Source organism: Neopsephotus bourkii, unplaced genomic scaffold, assembly GCF_033783945.1.
Source record: "Neopsephotus bourkii isolate Nb327-2 ecotype Australia unplaced genomic scaffold, CSIRO-AGI_Nbou_v1 NB_364, whole genome shotgun sequence".
NCBI classification, from domain to species: domain Eukaryota; kingdom Metazoa; phylum Chordata; class Aves; order Psittaciformes; family Psittacidae; genus Neopsephotus; species Neopsephotus bourkii.
In genome coordinates, this window is record NW_026900870.1 from 89,345 (window position 1) to 107,229 (window position 17,885).

At 43.6% G+C, this 17,885-nt stretch overlaps 1 protein-coding gene across 5 annotated transcripts in view; it reads left to right on the plus strand.

Moving 5' to 3' along the window:
• Positions 1–57: 57 nt before the first annotated feature.
• Positions 58–17,885, plus strand: part of LOC133209782 (AP-1 complex subunit gamma-1-like) — a 70,453-nt gene continuing 52,625 nt past the window's right edge. For 2 of the 5 annotated variants that reach the window (XM_061348586.1, XM_061348589.1), the window contains exons 1-2: positions 8,681–8,702; positions 16,141–16,344. In XM_061348586.1, the coding sequence (XP_061204570.1) occupies positions 16,144–16,344 (201 nt within the window). In that variant the 5' untranslated portion in view covers positions 8,681–8,702; positions 16,141–16,143. Of the gene's footprint in view, positions 202–8,680; positions 8,703–16,140; positions 16,345–17,885 lie in introns of those variants that run through there. The other 3 variants (XM_061348585.1, XM_061348588.1, XM_061348587.1) reach the window with 2 other exon arrangements.

A 17,885-nucleotide genomic window follows, 5' to 3' on the forward strand; every position in this document is an offset into this window, starting at 1 on the left:
ACACGCCCGGTCCGCACTGTCCCCGCTGAGGTTGTCGCCGTCGCGCCTCGCCTCTGTGGCTGGCAAGGGCTGGGAGGCCGAGGGGAGCGGGCCGGGGAGCGGATCCTTCCGCCTGCGGTATTGGTGCTACGGCAGCGCAGCTGCCATTTTGAATGCCTGGCTCCGGCTGCCGCCGCTTTCTCCCCTTCAGGGACCAGTCCGGTGAGTGGGGTCGTGGCTTCGTCGTTATAGATCGCCCCACGCCGGGTGCTCGCTGCTTTCCTGATTCTTTCTCGCTGCCGACCACGTTGGGTCTTCGCTGCAATGGCCTGCGAGGTCTCGACCACCCTGGGTCCCCCGTGTGCCGTCGGCTGCCTCTGCCAGCCGCCGGGCCTCCGCGACCGTGCCGCGGGCTTTGCTGCAGCGGAGGTTTCTCGGTGCCCTTCCGTCGTCTCTGCTGGTGCGGCTTCCTGGGGTCTGTCCGCGCTCAGTTCTCGGCCGCGGCCTGTGTCCCCCGCCCGGTGTTCGGGCCCGCTCGGTCTCTGCTCCGGGCTCTGGACCGGGTGGTGGTTTCCTGGGGCGCGGTGGAGACTCGGCTGTTACCCGCTGGAGCGGCGCTGATGGCGGATTCTCTCGTCCTTGTGGTGAGAGTTGGGCGACCTTCCGCAGCGCTCCTGGCAGCTGAAGGCGTAGATCGCGGAGCCCTGTGGTGCGGATTGCAGTGTGGTACAGGAGGCCCCGGGCGTCCGAGCAGTGGCTTGTGCTTGTGTATTGTTAAGTTTCTTTTAATAAACATAAAAAATGTGGCATCTCATCTGCTATCTGGCATTAACAAAGGTGTAAAGAAAAGTGGGTGGGTTTGGTTACAAAGTAATAGTTCCTCTTTTGTGTTGTTTTGTTGTAGGTTTTTGTTGGGTTTTTGTTTGTTTGTTTTATTTTAGCTGTGCAGGAAAGTGAACAGGAAGTAAAATACCCAGATTCCCTTACAGATCCAAAATAGTTAGGAAACTGGAAGCAGGTGAGAAATACAAAGGTGTTGTGGTTTAAGCCCAGTTGGTAACTCAGAATCATGTAGCCGCTTGCTCACTCCCCCCCTCCCCCCGGCTCCTCCCCTGCTCCCGGAGGGATGGGGATGAGAATCGAAAGAATGTAACTCCCACAGGTTGAGATAAGAACAGTCCAGTAACTAAGGTATAACACAAACCACTACTGCTACCACCAATAATAATAATGACAAGGGAAATAACATGGGAAGAGAATACAACTGCTCACCACCTGCCGACTGATACCCAGCCCGATCGGAGCAGTGATCTAGCTCTTCCAGGTAACTTCCCCCAGTTTATATACTGGGCATGACATGCTGTGGTATGGAATACCTCTTTGGCTAGCTTGGGTCAGCTGTCCTGTCTCTGCTTCCTTCTGGCTTCCCCTCCTCCTGGCAGAGCATGAGGCTCAGCAAGTCCTTGGTCAGACTAAACATTTGAGCAGTAACTAAAAACTTTGGTGTTATTAGTGCTGTTCCCAGGCTGAAAGTAAAAAACACAGTGCTGCACTAGCTACTAAGAAGGAGAAAAATGACTGCTACTGTTGAACCCAGGACAATTTTTTAGCTTCTAAAGAAAGGGAAATATTTTTTTTTCTCTGGTACAAGTTGAGGTTAATGTTTTTAACAGTTGCAAGCTCAGTGCATCTTTTGAAGCCAGTTCAACAGGAGTTTGATGTACACTTATTGCTCGCAGGAATGGGAACCTCATTAGAAGTGCTTGTCTTTTCTCACTGACTGCTTTTGTTAGTGTCCTGGATTCAGCTGTAACAGTCTTTTATTTTTTTCTTCTTCTTAGTAGCTGGTTCAGTGCTGTCCCCATCCTTCTGGGAGCAGGGGGAGGAAGAAGGGGGGGGGTGAGCTGGTGGCTGACTGTATTACTGGATGGGCTTAAACCATGACAATGGGGCTGCAGCACTAGGAAGCCAAGAGAGGAGAGAGGTAGGACTGATTAATTTGACAGGCTAATAGGATCTGCTCGACCCATAGGTCTTTAGAGAAGAACAGTGCAATATCCTCTGTCACTAACCTGGTTCTTGTCCTCTCCACTTCTGAACAGCATGGTGGTTTGCTTCCTGAATACTCTTGGGTTCTGACTGAAACTGGAAAAATTGGGCCATCACTTCTTCTGTGAGACTGTGTTTTAGGTGGAAGAACTCTTGATTCAGTCCTACCTAATACTGTAGGTATTAACTGGTGTACAGGGATCATCCCTGATATCTAGAGCTTGTTGTTAGCAAAGAAATGGCAGAGTGAAACTGCTGCTGGAAATAAAATAAGGAAATTGGTAACTACTTTGAAAAATTGCCTTGTAATTTATGTTAATATGCAGAGAATAAAAACATTTGCCTGTATTGGGGGGAAAAATATTCACTAGTTGTGAAGATCAAGGCTTGCTACTTTGAAGGATTGCTGCTACTAAGCAGCATTTAGCCAGCTAAAGTTAAACTTCAGGTCTGCTATTACTAGACGATATGGTTGTTACCTTTCTGTTCATCATCTTGTGCAGTAAAATGCATTTCTATAATATAGAAAGTCTGTAAATTTTAATTCTTCATGGCAGTTTGCTGTCTGATAGCTTTGTGGTTTTCACCTGAAGCTGATTTTTGTTAAGGTTTCGCATGGTTCAGAGTGTGAATTTCAAAATTCTGTCCCATTTTAAGACAAGTGATCATCTAATTTTGACTATATAAAGTGTTTTAAGTCTTCTGAGCTCTGAATTGTTTAATCCTATTTATGGTTTGCTTTTGTAATTCTTTTGTATTGTTTTTGTTTTCACTCTCATCAGTAATCTGTTGTTCATTCAGATGCCTGAGCTGCATATTTAGCTGTATTTTTATCGAAGTAGTAGTTTCTGCCCGAGTAGTCCCTGCTGGCTTGGTCTCCCCCAGTTCTGTGATTTTCTCAGTAACCCTGTCTCAATACCATCTTGATGCTTGCCACCTGATGTAGTCAGAGAGCTAAGAGCTACAATTAAAGTTTTTGTTGGCAACCAGTGGCCCTTCCAGGTATATGTGTTCTGCAGATACCTGTAGTAGGAAGCCATTCTGTGGGGTGTAGCAAAGCTGACTGTATTTGTTTCACCAGGCTGCTGCTTGGGATAGTTGCTGCAGTAGCAGGTCATCTAAGCTTTTATGCCTGCAGAATCCCAGAGAGGCTGGTATTATCTGTGCTGTATAGGTGGGAACTGAGACCATGAGGTATTCTGAGAACTGATTTCCTGGTGGTTATGTGGAAGCTGTGTCTGACTGCCTTTCAGATGTGACAAAGTGTCTGAGAGATCCAGTAAAAAGGAAGAACTACTTAATGTTTGTTTGAAGTTCTTGGGGGTGGGGTGTTTGTGTTCCTAAGCAAGCTTCTTGATCTACTTTCTTGTCCTTATTCTTCTCAACTGGTGTTCATGTACCTGAGCATGGATGAGATGCATTTTTCTGTATTTTTTTAGTGTTCTAGTGACACTTAAATACCATGTGCCTGGATAGGATTCTATTTTGTTGCCCAGTATAAAAATATGATACATAGCAGAGACATATGCTAGAAGTATGACTGATAACCAGTGTGTGAAGAAAACAAATTCGTAGCAAAAATAAATATCCACTTTATTTACATCAGTGCTTTATATGGAAAAACTCATGTTGCAATCTGATAAATACTCTCAAACTGTAATGTCACAAGAACAACTCTTGGAACAAATAGGTAAAATTAGTAATAAATTGCCAATAGGAAGTGAAGTTCACAATATCTCTGAAGGAATGCAAAACTGTTCAACTTGTAAATCTGGTATGTAGCTATCTTAATGAATGCTTTATTTACAATAAGTGGTAGTTTGTGTGATGCATTTTTTGTTTTTTTATTATTTTATTCTTTTTTTTAAAGGACTCCAGGAGAGGACCCAGGAACTGCATGGTTCTTGACAAGTTCCTAGGAAATGGATACAGGTTGTCTAGATTATAAAACACTTGGATTTTTCAGAAATCTTGACAGAGCCTCTAACCAAAGGTTTTTACAGCACAGTTTTTTCAAGAGAGTTCTTATTGCGAGTTAATAACTAGCCAAGGAAGAAAGAAAAGTGTCCAGACAATGACAGAAAATCTGTCTGCTTTTGTAGTAGGAGGTGGTTATGGAAAGGTGTTCTGTGAAACTTCCAATCAGTGTGTTCCTAATGCACTCTGGAGGAGTGATTAGTGAGGTGATAGTTTCATCCTAAAGCTGTGGATTTTGTGGTATTGAGGAAGTATGCAGTAAGATGGTAAAATGCATTCCTTGTCAATAAATGCAGAGCAGTGCCTACCTGAAAAGCCATTAAGATAACTGTTAAGATAAATACACAGGGAAAGGCTGTTACTCAAGCCTGAGGTCTTAGAGCTGTCTGTAAGATCTTTACTAGAAATGTCAGTTCCCCAGCAGCCAAATGGGCAGAGTGAATTTAAACACTTTTAACTTTCTAAGTGCAGAGAAAATAAAAATCTATGTGAACTCTTGGTGCATCCGTTGCTTGAATTTTTTTTTTTTATAGGTATACTCTTTTTCAGTGGAATTTTGAGAGGTACAAAGCAATCTGAAGGAATTGTTCCATGGCTTCATAGAAATTGGAATAAGACTCTACTGCTTAGAAAGGGAGCTGGCTGAGGGGTAGATAGGCTGTACAATCACAGATGACATAAAGTCAATTAATAGGTGATGAGTATTTTATAATAGATCGATGTGATTTTTTTTTTATGGGAAGAATTCAAAAGTTTTGGGTGTGTTTTTTGTTTGTTTTTTTTTTGTTGTTGTTGTTGTTTTTTTGTTTGTGGATTGTTTCTTATTTTTAAATAGAACTGAATGATTTAATATTAACTAAAAAGGAAATGGAGCATGGAGTTGCAATACAAGGATGGAAGTTCTGAATGTTGGAAAATAAATCATAGCTTTGTCTTTTGCCTTTAGTCCTCAGCAGTTCTAATTTGTTTTCTCCTTATCAGGCAGGAAGTGTGTGTAAGATACAGTTGCTATTAAGAAGTAGTTCAGATTGCACTATGTCTGTAATAACTGCATGTTGGTGTGTTACACAGATGAAACCAGGAGGTAGCTTAATAATTTGGCTATCATCTGAATAGGAGTCTTTAATTTGCATTTTCCAAAATGCTAGTTTCTGCTTGTTTTCCAGTGGTTGTCGTTACAAGCTGGCTTGCTAATTGTTTATTTATGGAAGGACATTTGTAAATATAGACTGTTGCTTTTGTTCAGTGCCTGAATGATGTTTGGGTGAAATCATGTTAAATTTTCAATGTTTGTTTTCATTTTACCTGCCTTCTCAGTGAGGTGGGAAGTCCTGTCTGAGAACTGGTGAAGGATGAAAAATAAATGTTCATATAAAGCTGTATGGTAACTTTGTTCAATGCGGTTTTCCCTATTGATTAAAACTATTTAGGCAGTTGTCATGGTTCAAGCTCAGCTGTAAATCAGAACCATGCAGTCTACTTCCCCCCCCCCCCCCCCCCCCCCAGCTCCCGGAGGGATGGGGAGGAGAAAAGAAAGAAGGTAACTCCCATGGATTAAGAGAGGAAAAGTCCAGTAACTAAGGTATAACACAAACCACTACTGCTACCACCAATAATAATAGTAAGGGGAATAACAAGGGAAGAGAATACAATACCACCAGCCGACTGATAGCCAGCACAACCCAAGCAGTGATCTAGCCCTTCTGGGTAGCTGCCCCCAGTTTATATACTGGGCATAATGCGCTGTGGTATGGAATACCTCTTTGGCTAGTTAGAGTCAGGTGTCCTGTCTCTGCTTCCTCCCAGCTTCCCCTCCTCCCTCGCAGAGCATGAGGCTCAGAAAGTCCTTGGTCAGACTAAACATTTGAGCAGTAACTAAAAACTTTGGTGTTACCAGCGCTGTTCCTGGGCTGAAAGTCAAAAACACAGTGCTGCACCAGCTACTAAGAAGGAGAAAATGACTGCTACTGCTGGACCAAGGACAGCAGTCTGTCCTTTCTGTTGTCCAGTGCCAAACTTAACCTGCTGAAGCCCTCTGTGAGCATACTTAGAGCATGCTTTGGTCCCATGACAATAAAGCAGTGTGATTGTACAAGTCATGGGCTGAAGGTATCAGTGTTCAGCAGTTTGCAAACTCTTCAAATATAGAATAGGAGCAAAAGGACTTGTGATATCAAAGCAAGTTGCTGCCAAACTTCGTTTTCTTTGCAGGCTATGTATTGGTGTTTCAAAAAGTTTCCGAATAATTCTGTCTTTAAAATAAGAAAGTCAGTTATGGTTTTGTTATAAAAATTCCATCTTGGCCAAGATCTGATTTAATTTTTTTTTATTACAATTGATTAATATCAAGAGGCAATAAGCAAGCAGCGCTGGGTGTGCCGGGGAGTCTCCGCTCCACCCAAGACGCACACCGAGATTTCTGGGGTACAGTCTCCTATACTCCTCAGTCTTGGGTTTCAGCCAATCCTGTTGTCTCCTTCACCCGAATATCAACATGGTTCCTTTTCATTGTTCTCCTCCTGTTGCTGGGGTCTTATCTTTGGGTGAAGAAACTTCTTAAAAAGTTATTGAATTCCTTGGCAATACATTAACAGGGAATGTCTGTCACAAGCTTAACCACCATCTTAGCCCCCTAAATTCCAGTTCTTATATAGTTACTTATTCAATACTCAAGTTTCACCTCATCCTGTAACAGGATGTATCTCTTGATTACCTAACCCCCTTCAGGCATTCAAGCAGTTAAACAAAGTACCCCTTAAAGTAACAAAGTGTTTGAGTAGGAAGGATTATTCCTTTGTTTCTTCTCTTTCATCATTGTATTGACAGGAACATCTATCATAATCTGATCATTCTTATACATCCTACACATGATACAATGATTTCAAGGATTTTCGATTCCACCCAAAGTACAATGATGGCAAGAACTCCTAAGTTGCTGACATGAATCATTCCTATATATCTCACAGTTTTGACTTGTAATAACTACTGCCTATCTTCTCAGGAACATTAAAGTTCAAGATCAGTTAACTAGGGTGCAGAACAATGGCGTAAGTGTGGTTTACTGCTGGAGGGAATGCTTCCTCTCTTTCCCACTCCCCCTTGGGTCTCCCAAAGCTGTGTTCTCGCTGCTGCCTTCATGTCTACACAAGCCAAACTGAGGTCTCTCAAGATGACTGTTTGGGAGGAAAACAGTAAGCTGGTGTTCAGATGTACCACATGAGGCAACCTGGACACCATCCCAAGAACGCCAGTGTTAGAGCAAAGGAAGGGCTAGAACCACTTCTTTCTGCATGAGCCTGTGCACGGGTGACCTTAGTCATTGTGAAGATGTTACCCATAGGCTGCGGAGGAATATTCTTGCAGTGGTGCTTTTATTTATTTATTTATTTTTTAAACTTCACAATTTCCCAACAAGAGCAGGGCTTATGGAAGTCAGTTTAGAACTATGTGATATGTGTGTGTACTAGGTGAGTCAGGGCTTAAAAGTTAAGGGCTTTAAGCACACAAGAGAGATTTTTGGGTTCATGATATGTCGTGGTTTAAGCCCAGCTGGCAACTCAGAACCATGCAGCCGCTCGCTAACCCTCCCCCCCCCACCTTCTACCTGCACTCCCAGAGGGATGGGGAGGCAAACTGAAAGAACGTAACTCCCATGGGTTGAGATAAGAATAGTCTAGTAACTAAGGTATAACACAAAACTACTACTGCTACCACCAATAACAATAATGACAAGGGAAATAACAAGGGAAGTGAATACAACCACTCACCACCTGCCAACCGATACCCAGCCCAACCCAAGCAGTGATCTTGCACTTCCAGGTAACTGCCCCCCATATATACTGGGCATGATGTGCTGTGGTATGGAATATCTCTTTGCCTAGTTAGGGTCAGGTGTCCTGTCTCTGCTTCCTTCTGGCTTCCCCTCCTCCCTGGCAGAGCATGAGGCTCAGGAAGTCCTTGGCAGACTAAGCATTACTTAGCAACAACTTAAAACATTGCTATTATCAGTGTTGTTCCCAGGCTGAAAGTCAAAATCACAGCACTGCACCAGCTACTAAGAAGGAGAAAAATGACTGCTACTGCTAAACCAAGGACATCTGTTATGTGAAAAACACGAACAGAGCAGTTTGTAGCAATTGGAACCCCAAACAATTTTTAGGAAAATAATAGGGACCAAAATAAAAGACATTTTATACAAATAAATCAATGGCATATCTACCTCTTAACTGTTGCATGCAGCATATTGCTTCTCTCCCCCTTAAGAAAGAACACAGAGAACAAGGCAACGAAGGAAATCGGTCATGGAAGGGCTTGAATGTGAGGCTGTTTTTTGGACTGGGAAGGATAACAAATGGAAGAGTGTAGAATAATTGGGAGCATCAATGGAAACAAGTAATTGGCAATGCAGGGTGGAAGAAGTAGCTGGGTCTCCATATGTCATGCAGTGAAGCTGTGTGGAACCCAAGTTGTGTCCTGTGAAGTATAGTTGATTCTAGAAGATTACCTGGGTTCCAGATAAAACCAGAGTGTCTTTTATTTCTGGCTTTGGAAGTTCTTGGGCCGCAAAATGTTGAAGACTGCAAGAGGATTGTGAGGAATTACTGCTACATGCTTGACCTGTTCTTATGCACTTCCCTAGGCATCTGCTGTGGTCAGGAATGGGGTACTGGAGAAAGTGGAGCTTTGATCAGACCTGGGTATGCCATTTCTGATCTACTTTCTGCTGTCTTTGACTGCCCAGTTAGGACAGTGAAGGGTTGGCAGGGCATGTTCTTGGTGTATATGGGGGTCAACTTGTATTAGTTAAGAATAGCTTTTCTTGGAGATTGAGGCGACTTCCAATATGACAGATTCAAAATAGAAACATGAACTTAAGCAGATGTTACATGGTTTTATAGAATTGGAGAGGGGGTTGTATCCTACCTTATTGCAGTTTGAAGACTTCATCTAACTATAGGCTTCCCCATAGGCAGTATTGTGGTTTAAGCCCAGCTGGTAACTCAGAACCACAGAGTCACTCGCTCACTCCCCCTCCCTCTACCCCCCACTCCCAGAGGTAAGGGGAAGAGAACTGAAAGAATGTAAATCCCACAGGTTGAGATAAGAACAGTCCAGTAACTAAGGTATAATACAAAACCACTGCTACTACCACCAATAATAATAATGATAAGGGGAATAACAAGGAGAGAGAATATAAAACTAAAAGGGGAAAAGGAAAAGAAAACAAGCATAAATGATGCACAGTACAGTTGCTCATCACCTGCTGGCCAATACCCAGCCTGACCTGAGCAGCGATCTGGGCCTTCCAGGTAAATCTCCCCAGTTTCTATACTGGGCATGATGTGCAGTGGTACGGAATGCCCCTTTGGCTAGTTTGGGTCAGGTGTCCTGTGTCTGCTTCCTCCCGTCTTCTTGTGCCCCTTGTCACTGGCAGAGCATGAGACTGAAAAGTCCTTGATTGGGGTTAGCGTTACTTAGCAACAGCTGAAAACATCAGCGTATCTTCAGCATTGTTCTCAGATTAAAGTCGAAAACAGTGCACTGCACCAGCTAAGAAGGAGAAAAATAACTGTTGTAGCTGAATCCAGAGCAGAATTAAACCCTTATTCGATATTCATGTCCTGTTCAGATCCTGTATTTTTCAACATACCGTTGCTTTTTGTCTCATGTATGTGTGTGTATATGTGTGTGTGTATGTATGTATGTGTGTGTATATATATACACACAGAGATATCATTCCTTAGTCCATGGACCAATACCTATAAAGTTGCTGAATTCATCCAGTCCGTTAAGTTAGGCTCCATCTGTTGTAACAGTCTGAGGGCAGGAGAGATGGCGTGTAGTGTTTGATTGTTGCCTGTTGAAGACACTGCTGAACTCATCTGGTCACTGCTGAGCATGTCTGGTTTCATCAAACTTCGTTCTTTGTTGGGGTGATTGGAGGAAAGGCAGGGTCAGTTGCTGGTGACCTGAGGACAGTTCTGCTGCTGCTGGCTTTTCCTATGACTTTATTTTCCGCTGATGATCATGACAGCACATCTCTCCTTTTCACAGGCCAGAGTGATGGAGATAGACATCTAGCTGTGAAATAAGAACTCTCTCCTCTAAACAAGATAACAAGGTTTTATTGAGGGACAAAGTCAATAAAGCAAAAGCAACAGCACTGGGCTCATGACCGTAGCCAGAGGTACAAGTGATTAGTATTTGTTACAGGTTTATATACTTTCACTACTGCATTAGTCACATACATATTCATAATTCTCGTGTATAGGCAGGGAATATTAAAGTGGCTTCAGGAATTTATTATCATAAGTCCCCTCCTCTTGGCATCTACACACTGCTCTCTGGTGATTGTGGACAGGGGTCTTGAGGATGAAGGAAGCAGTCTTCCTCACAGTGTACTTTTCACCCTTGGCACATTTGGATGCCCCAGTAATCACACAACTAGCTGAAACCAGCCATATCTGTAATTCTTCTGATAACTAGCAACGATTTAAAACAGTGTGACCTTCCTGCAAAATTTATTGCAGGATGGGCAGGCAAGGAGTATCCCAAGCTAGCAGATGTTTGGGAGGCTCTGTCTCTAACTGATAAGTGGAAGGATGGTGTGAAATAACTCATTCATGCTTAGTGGGGCCACTAAATCCTGTTATCTCACCACAGACTTACAACGCAAACATTGTTCTTTAAAGCTGAAGATACTTTAGAAGACTAGTGTGAAACAATTAACTCATGTTTAGTGGGGCCACTACATTCCGGAGACTTACAACATAAACATTGTTCTCTCTCTACAACCTAAGTTAAGCTAATAAGTGCTTTAACTCTGTTTCCCAGACACTAGCACTAGCTTTTCTTACATCAAGTCCCTCCCCCGTCTTTTACCTTTACAAATTCTTTTGCTATGTGATTCCATTTTGCTCAAGAGTTCTGTTCCTTTTTAACTTCTTGTCTAATCTTGTGTCTTTAGTGAGATTTGTTTCTGTTATTGTAAACTCCTACAGTTATATCCACATAACCACACCTATGATTTACAAAAGCCTATACATTTATGTGTTTATCACATAGCTGATGGGCTATTGAAGTGTTATAGAGCAGGCAACAGCATATAAATGAGGTCATTGGCTGTTTACCCCCAAGATTAAATTCCCTTGAGGCATATGCTGGATTTCCCCATCCTCCCATATTATCCACCCAGTATATCCAGGTCCCTGAGCAAAAGCAATCCCACAAGTGGGTTTGCCTTGACCTGAAGCAGGAATAACTCTGACTGTCTTCCCGAGCAAGTTCCTTATGTGCACCGCAGGAACTTTATCCCTCTCTACAGTATGTAAAAGTTCTGATTGAACTGGGCCAGCCCTGTTGGCAGATCCCCTAGTGTTGACCAACCAGGTGGCCTTTGGTAAATGTGTATCCCAATGTTAGCAAGTCCCACCACCCATTGCTCTCAGTGTAGGTTTTAACAGCCTGTTGTACTGTCTGGGGTTCCTTGTCACTAAAAGACTTCTTTCTCAAGGCCCAGGATAGTGTTCTGTGCAGTGGCGTGGGGCGCAGCGTACGTTTCTAGCCATCCGGTGGTTACTTCCACCATGGTAAGCACATGGCGCTTGCCTTGGCGGGTTGGTGGGAGTGTGATATAGTCTGTCTGCCGGGCCTCCCCATATTTGTGCTTCAGCTATCGTCCTCCGTACCAGAGAGGGTTTAACTGCTTGGCTTGCTTAAACTGTAGCACATATTTCACATTGATGAATAACCTGGGCAGTGGTGTCCATTGTTAAGTCTACCCTTCGATCATGATCCCATCTGTATGTTGCATTTCTGCCTTGATGGCCTGAGGTGTCGTGGGCCCATCAGGCTAAGAATATTTCACCTTTATATTGCCCATCTAAATCCACTTGAGCTACTTCAACCCTAGCAGCTCTGTCCACCTATTGGTTGTTCTGATGTTCCTCAGTGGCCCAACTTCTGGGTGCATGAACATCTACATGGTATACTTTCACCACCTGGTTCTGCACCCGGGCAGCGATATCTTGACACAGTGCAGCAACCCACATGAGTTTACCTCTGCATTGCCAGTTGCTCTGCTTCCATTGTTGCAACCTCCTCCACAGGGCATACACCACCATCCACGAGTCAGCATAAACTGCTGGCCACTTTTCTCGTTCAGCAATGTCCAAGACCACCTGGATGGCTTTCCCCTCGGAAAACTGACTCGATTTACTCTCTCCTTCAGCAGTTTCTGCAACTTGTTGTTGGGGACTCCTTACAGCTGCCTTCCATCTCTGATGCTTTCCCACAATACAGCAGGACCCATCAGTAAACAAGGCATATTGCTTTTCACTTTCTGTCAGTTCATTATAGGGTAGGGTCTCTTCAGCATGCATCACCTCCTGCTCTGGTGATGTTCCAACGTCTTTGCCCTTTGGCCAGTCCATGATGACTTTTGGAATTCTTGGATAATTGGGATTTCCTGTTTGTGCTTGTTGTGTATTTAGTGCAGCCCACTTACTCTTTGTGGCATTGGTTGCATTATGTGTAGATGGGACCCTGCCTTTGAACATCCAGGACATCACGGGCAACAGGGGTGCCAGGAGGAGCTGTGCTTCAGTGCCAATCACTTCTGAAGCAGCTTGAATCCGTTCATAGGCTGCCAGTATCTCCTTTTAAGTGGGAGTGTAGCTGTCCTCTGTATCCCTGACTTCAAAAGCAGAGGGGTTGACCTCGCTTCTCCCCTGAAGCTTTGTGCCAGAGGCTCCAGGCAGGACCATTCTTCCTGGCTGCAGCGTAGAGCACGTGTTTTGCATCTGTCCTAGTCTGGACTGGTCCAGGCGCTATTGCATGAACTATCTCTTGTTTTATTTGCTCAAAGGCTTGTTGTTGCTCAGGGCCTCATTTGAAATCATTCTTCTGGGTCACATGATAGAGAGGGCTTACAATTAGACTAATTTGGGATGTGCATTCTCCAGACCTCCACAACACATAATACGGAAGAAGCACAAACTTTTTTAGCTGGTGGAGACACTGCTGTCATCTTGTTGGTCACATCTGTGGGTATCTAGTGATGTCTGTCTTGCTGTTTTTTTCCCCAATAATTGTATCTCCTGTGCAGGTCCCTTGACCTTACTCTGGTTGATGGCTGTCCTGGGTGCAGCAGTAGCAGCCATTTTTCTCCTTCTTAGTAGCTGGTGCAGTGCTGTGATTTTGACTTTTGGACTGGGAACAGCACTGATAACACTGATGTTTTTAGTTGTTGCTCAGTAATGTTTATTCTGACCAAGGACTTTCTGAGTCTTATGCTCTGTCAGGGAGGAGGGGAAGCCGGGAGGAAGCAGAGACAGGACACCTGACCCTAACTAGCCAAAGAGGTATTCCATATCACAGCACATCATGCCTAGTATATAAACTGGGGGCAGTTACCCGGAAGGGCTAGATCACTGCTCAGGTTGGGCTTTGTATCGGTTGGCAGGTGGTGAGCAGTGAGAATAACTCTTCCCGTGTTATTTCCGTTGTCATTATTATTTATGGTGGTAGAAGTAGTGGTTTTGTGTTATACCTTAGTTACTGGACTGTTCTTATCTCAACCTGTGGGAGTTACGTTCTTTTTTTTCTGCTCCCCATCCCTCTGGGAGTGGGGGTAGAAGGGGGAGAGTGAGCGAGCGGCTGAATGGTTCTGGATTGCCGTCTGTGCTTAAACCATGACAATGGCAAAACCTGCCTTCAGAAGGATTTGGCTTATTTTCTTTCCTTTCTCAAAAATGCTTTCCACTGTATCGCCTGACATGATAATGTCATCAATGTATTTTAGGTGTTCTGGAACTTGCCTCTCTTCCGGTGCAGTCTGGATCAGTCCATGGCAGATCGTGTTTCTGCCCCTTGGGGCACTTGGTTCCAAGTACTGGATGCCCCTCCAAGTAAAAGCGAACTGTTGCCTGCGCTCTGCTGCCAAAGGAATTGAGAGAAATGCATTGGTAGTATCAGTTGGGAGTTCCCACTTGGCTGCCTTTGACTCCAGTTCACACTGAAGTTCTAGCATGTCTGGTACTGTAGTACTCAATGGTGGTGTGACTTCATTCAGGCCATGATAGTTACTGTTAGTCTTCACTCTCTGTTAGACTTTGCACTGGCTATATAGGGATATTGAAGAGTGAGCCTGTCCTGCTGTTTAGTCTTTGGCTTTCCAGTCTACGGATTAGCCTGTGAATGTGAATCTGGGAGTTTCGGTTGGTGTGATATTGCCACTGGTGCACTGTTGTGGTTGGGATTAGCACTTGTTCATTGACCTTCAGCAACCCCACAACAGAAGGATCCTCTGAGAGACCAGGCAAGGTGGACAGTTGCTCAATTTCCTATATCTCCAAGGCAGCTGTACTGAAAGCCCATTGGTACCCTTTTTGGTACATGGTGCAGCATGTATATATAATGCTGAGCAAAGATTTTTTCAGTGTAGGAACATTGCACACTGCATGGAAAGAACATGACTGCCATGTTCAAAGACTTTATTGCATGTTCAGGTGTTTTTCTGGAGATGGTTTTCTTACTTCTCCTTGGCTGTTTCTGTGATGCTTATTAGTGCAACATCTGAATGCATAGTAGGCATTAATTTATTCATATCGCAGTATATTGTAACTTCACATGGGGATTGAGCCACGTCTAAGGATTCATGTGTCCAGTAATGCTTATCCTACATATGTCAGCATTTTGGGGCACAATTTCCTTATGCAGGAAGAACATCTCTTCCATTTTCAAAATTGAATGATTTGTGTCTCTGTAAATTTAGACTTTCTAGGTATGAAGATGGGTAACTAGAATGTGAGGGGTCTACATGGTTTGACTGAAGAGACTTAATGTTATGTATGGATTCTGTAGGAGGCTAGATTTATAATCCAGACCTACAAAGCTGTATTCATCTGTTTTACAGTGAGTCCACTGTTACTGGATGTGCATCTCTGCTTTTCTGCAGCAAACAAGTCCCTTGCTACCTCTGTATGCTTCCCAGTCTGTCCTGTGGTGTCATGCAAGCCAGTTACTACAGCATCTGAATGCTCAACTTTCTCTGATATGGCAGTGCTTAAAATACATGAGACACTGTCACTGGGAAGACAGCAACCCCGACAAAACCTGTAGCAGACTGCCATGGCAACTTACAAATTGGTGTGACATTACCTGTTATCAGAATGGCTTAATTATATTTGCAGTCTAGTGTGGGTAGAAGGAGACTGTGGAGATGCTTGTATAGCCTGATCTCCCAGAAAGTAAAATGTCAGCTTTGGCAACCATGAACTTAAGGTTCAACTGTTGAACATGATTCTGAAGTTTGGCTTTTGAGAGCCATTCTCCCCTTGAAGGATACTTGGAAGGATAAATTGCTTTCTAGGTCAGATGGCTTCATCAGTATTCCATCTGGCAAAGTGAAAATACTTGGAGTTCATTTAGAAGACACTTTTCTTGCACACTTTTTCATGCCAATGCCACCAGATGGTAATGCAGCAGGCTTGTTTTATTCAGAAAGGATTGTGCTGTTAGGGGTGTAATAAGAATGGTGTCAACTTGATTGATCTTCAAAAGAAGATTCTCTGAAATACCCATGCATCTAGGGCTGTTCTTCCATCTGCTTTTTCTGATGACTTCCATGCCTTTAAGAAGGAAGTATGTATGGCATAAGTTTGCAGGATTTTTGAATCATGGTTATTTGAAGCACTTGTATGAAATCTTGTGCAAATTCTTAAACACATTGCTTTTTGTGAAGGATTTCTGTCCCAAGTTGTCATGACTTTGGGATCAACTCTCTTTGGAGACTGACTTTTCTGGAAAGAGGCAGATGATATGAATATGAGAAGCATACCTTGCAGGATGTCATTTCTGCTTGTTTCAGGTGGGGAGTCATGTTACATTCACCTGACAGCTCAAAGCATAGTAATTCCTGTTTCTTATATTCTGGAAATGCAACTGTGGGGTACAGTGAATTCCTCTGGGTTTCAAGTTTACTTTTAGCCATGCTACTGAAGCAATCTGTGTTTTCTTAATTCTTCTACTTATCTAATTGTAGGGTAAGAAAGAAGAAAAAATATGCCAAAGTATGAGACCATTACAAAGCCTTTAGGTGCAATACAAAGGTTACAGGTCTCTTTCTTCTCCCAGAGGATGCCAGCCCCTATCAGACTGCGAGAGTTGATCCGGACCATCCGGACAGCAAGAACCCAGGCAGAAGAGCGTGAGATGATCCAAAAGGAGTGTGCTGCTATCCGGTCATCCTTCCGAGAGGAAGATAACACATACCGGTGCAGAAATGTGGCAAAGCTGCTGTATATGCACATGCTGGGATACCCTGCACATTTTGGACAGGTAGGTCAGAGTTCCGTGCTTGCTGTGCTATGTGCATATGTCAGTCTGCTTTGTGTGTTTTGGGCACATTGACTTGTTTGGAGCATTTCTAGCTGCAGTTTTACTGTCTGCTCTTTGAGATGTTTTGAGATCTGTCTTCATATATATTCTGAACCTACATTGGTTAGTTTTGACTTTTAGTGAGATCTGCTGTTTGGAGACTTACATATTTTGTTATGAAACTTGGGGTTTGTCAGCTTTTGCCAGACTGACTGCTGCTCACCAGCCATGTTTCTGCGGAGCAGTAGTTCCTGAACCACAGTCCAGTACATATGGATATTTTTTAGATGGGTTCAAATCCCATGTGGGAACATCTTTCTCTGATGGAAAATGCCAGATGCTTCAAAGGAGGTTCTATACCCTTTTCTTTCTATAGCAATCTGTTTTAGGCAGATAAGAGCTGGTCTGTTCCCAGCAATAAGGAATTGGTGTTCCTTATCCCCATCTGTTGTGGTTTAAACCCAGCCATGCAGCTCGTTCACTCACTCCCCCCCTTCTTGCCCTCCCCCTGCTCCTGGAGGGATAGGAAGGAGAATCGAAAGAATACAACTCCCATGGGTTGAGATAAGAACAGTTTAGTAACTAAGGTATAACACAAATCAGTACTGCTACCACCAATAATAATAATAATGAAGGAAATAACAAGGGAAGAGAATACAACACCTCAGCACCAGACGACCAATAACTCGTCCCACCCCACCTGACCAAGCACCAACCGATACCCCGTCCAACCCAGCAGTGCCCTAGTCCTTCCGGGTAACTCTCAGTTACATCCTGGGCATGACGTGCTGTGGTATGGAATACCTCTTTGGTCAGTTTGGGTCAGGTGTCCTGTCTCTGCTTCCTCCTGGCTTCCCCTCCTCCCTGGAAGAGCATGAGGCTCAGAAAGTCCTTGGCAAGACCAAACATTTGAGCAGTAACTGAGAATATCGGTGCTATCAGCACCGTTCCCAGGCCGAAAGTCAAAAACACAGCGCTGCCCCAGCTACCAAGAAGGAGGAAAAATGACTGCTACTGCTGAACCCAGGACACCATCTCAGTGAGGTAACTTGGAGAATGCTGGTATGGGTTTTCTATCTCTCTGCTTATTTTTGACATGCTGTTTTTGACACAGGTAGATTGTGGAAAAGAGAGACAGAAAGATGAGAGTTCTTGATCTACAAGATGTTCTTCAGGTCGAGCTTTGCTTAGTCTTTGGGGTACAGTCTGTTTTGCTCAGTTAAAGTATCCTGTTAGTAGTAATCTAATCTAGGCCTTCCATAAAGTCAAAGAAAAAAAAGTCAGTTAGATTGTTGTATTCCTTAAAGTAGTTTCCTGTCTTGGGAGTCTCTCCATTCAGGATTGGATTTATCAATCCTGGTGTTTTACTGAAACAGTAAACTCAAGCCACTGATATCAAATTCCAAATAGTCTTAGTTTTAGGGAGTGAGTCTGGGCTGTGCTGTTGCATATGAAGTGCATCATCTTCTACATCATTGGATTGTTCTCTCAGGATAACAACT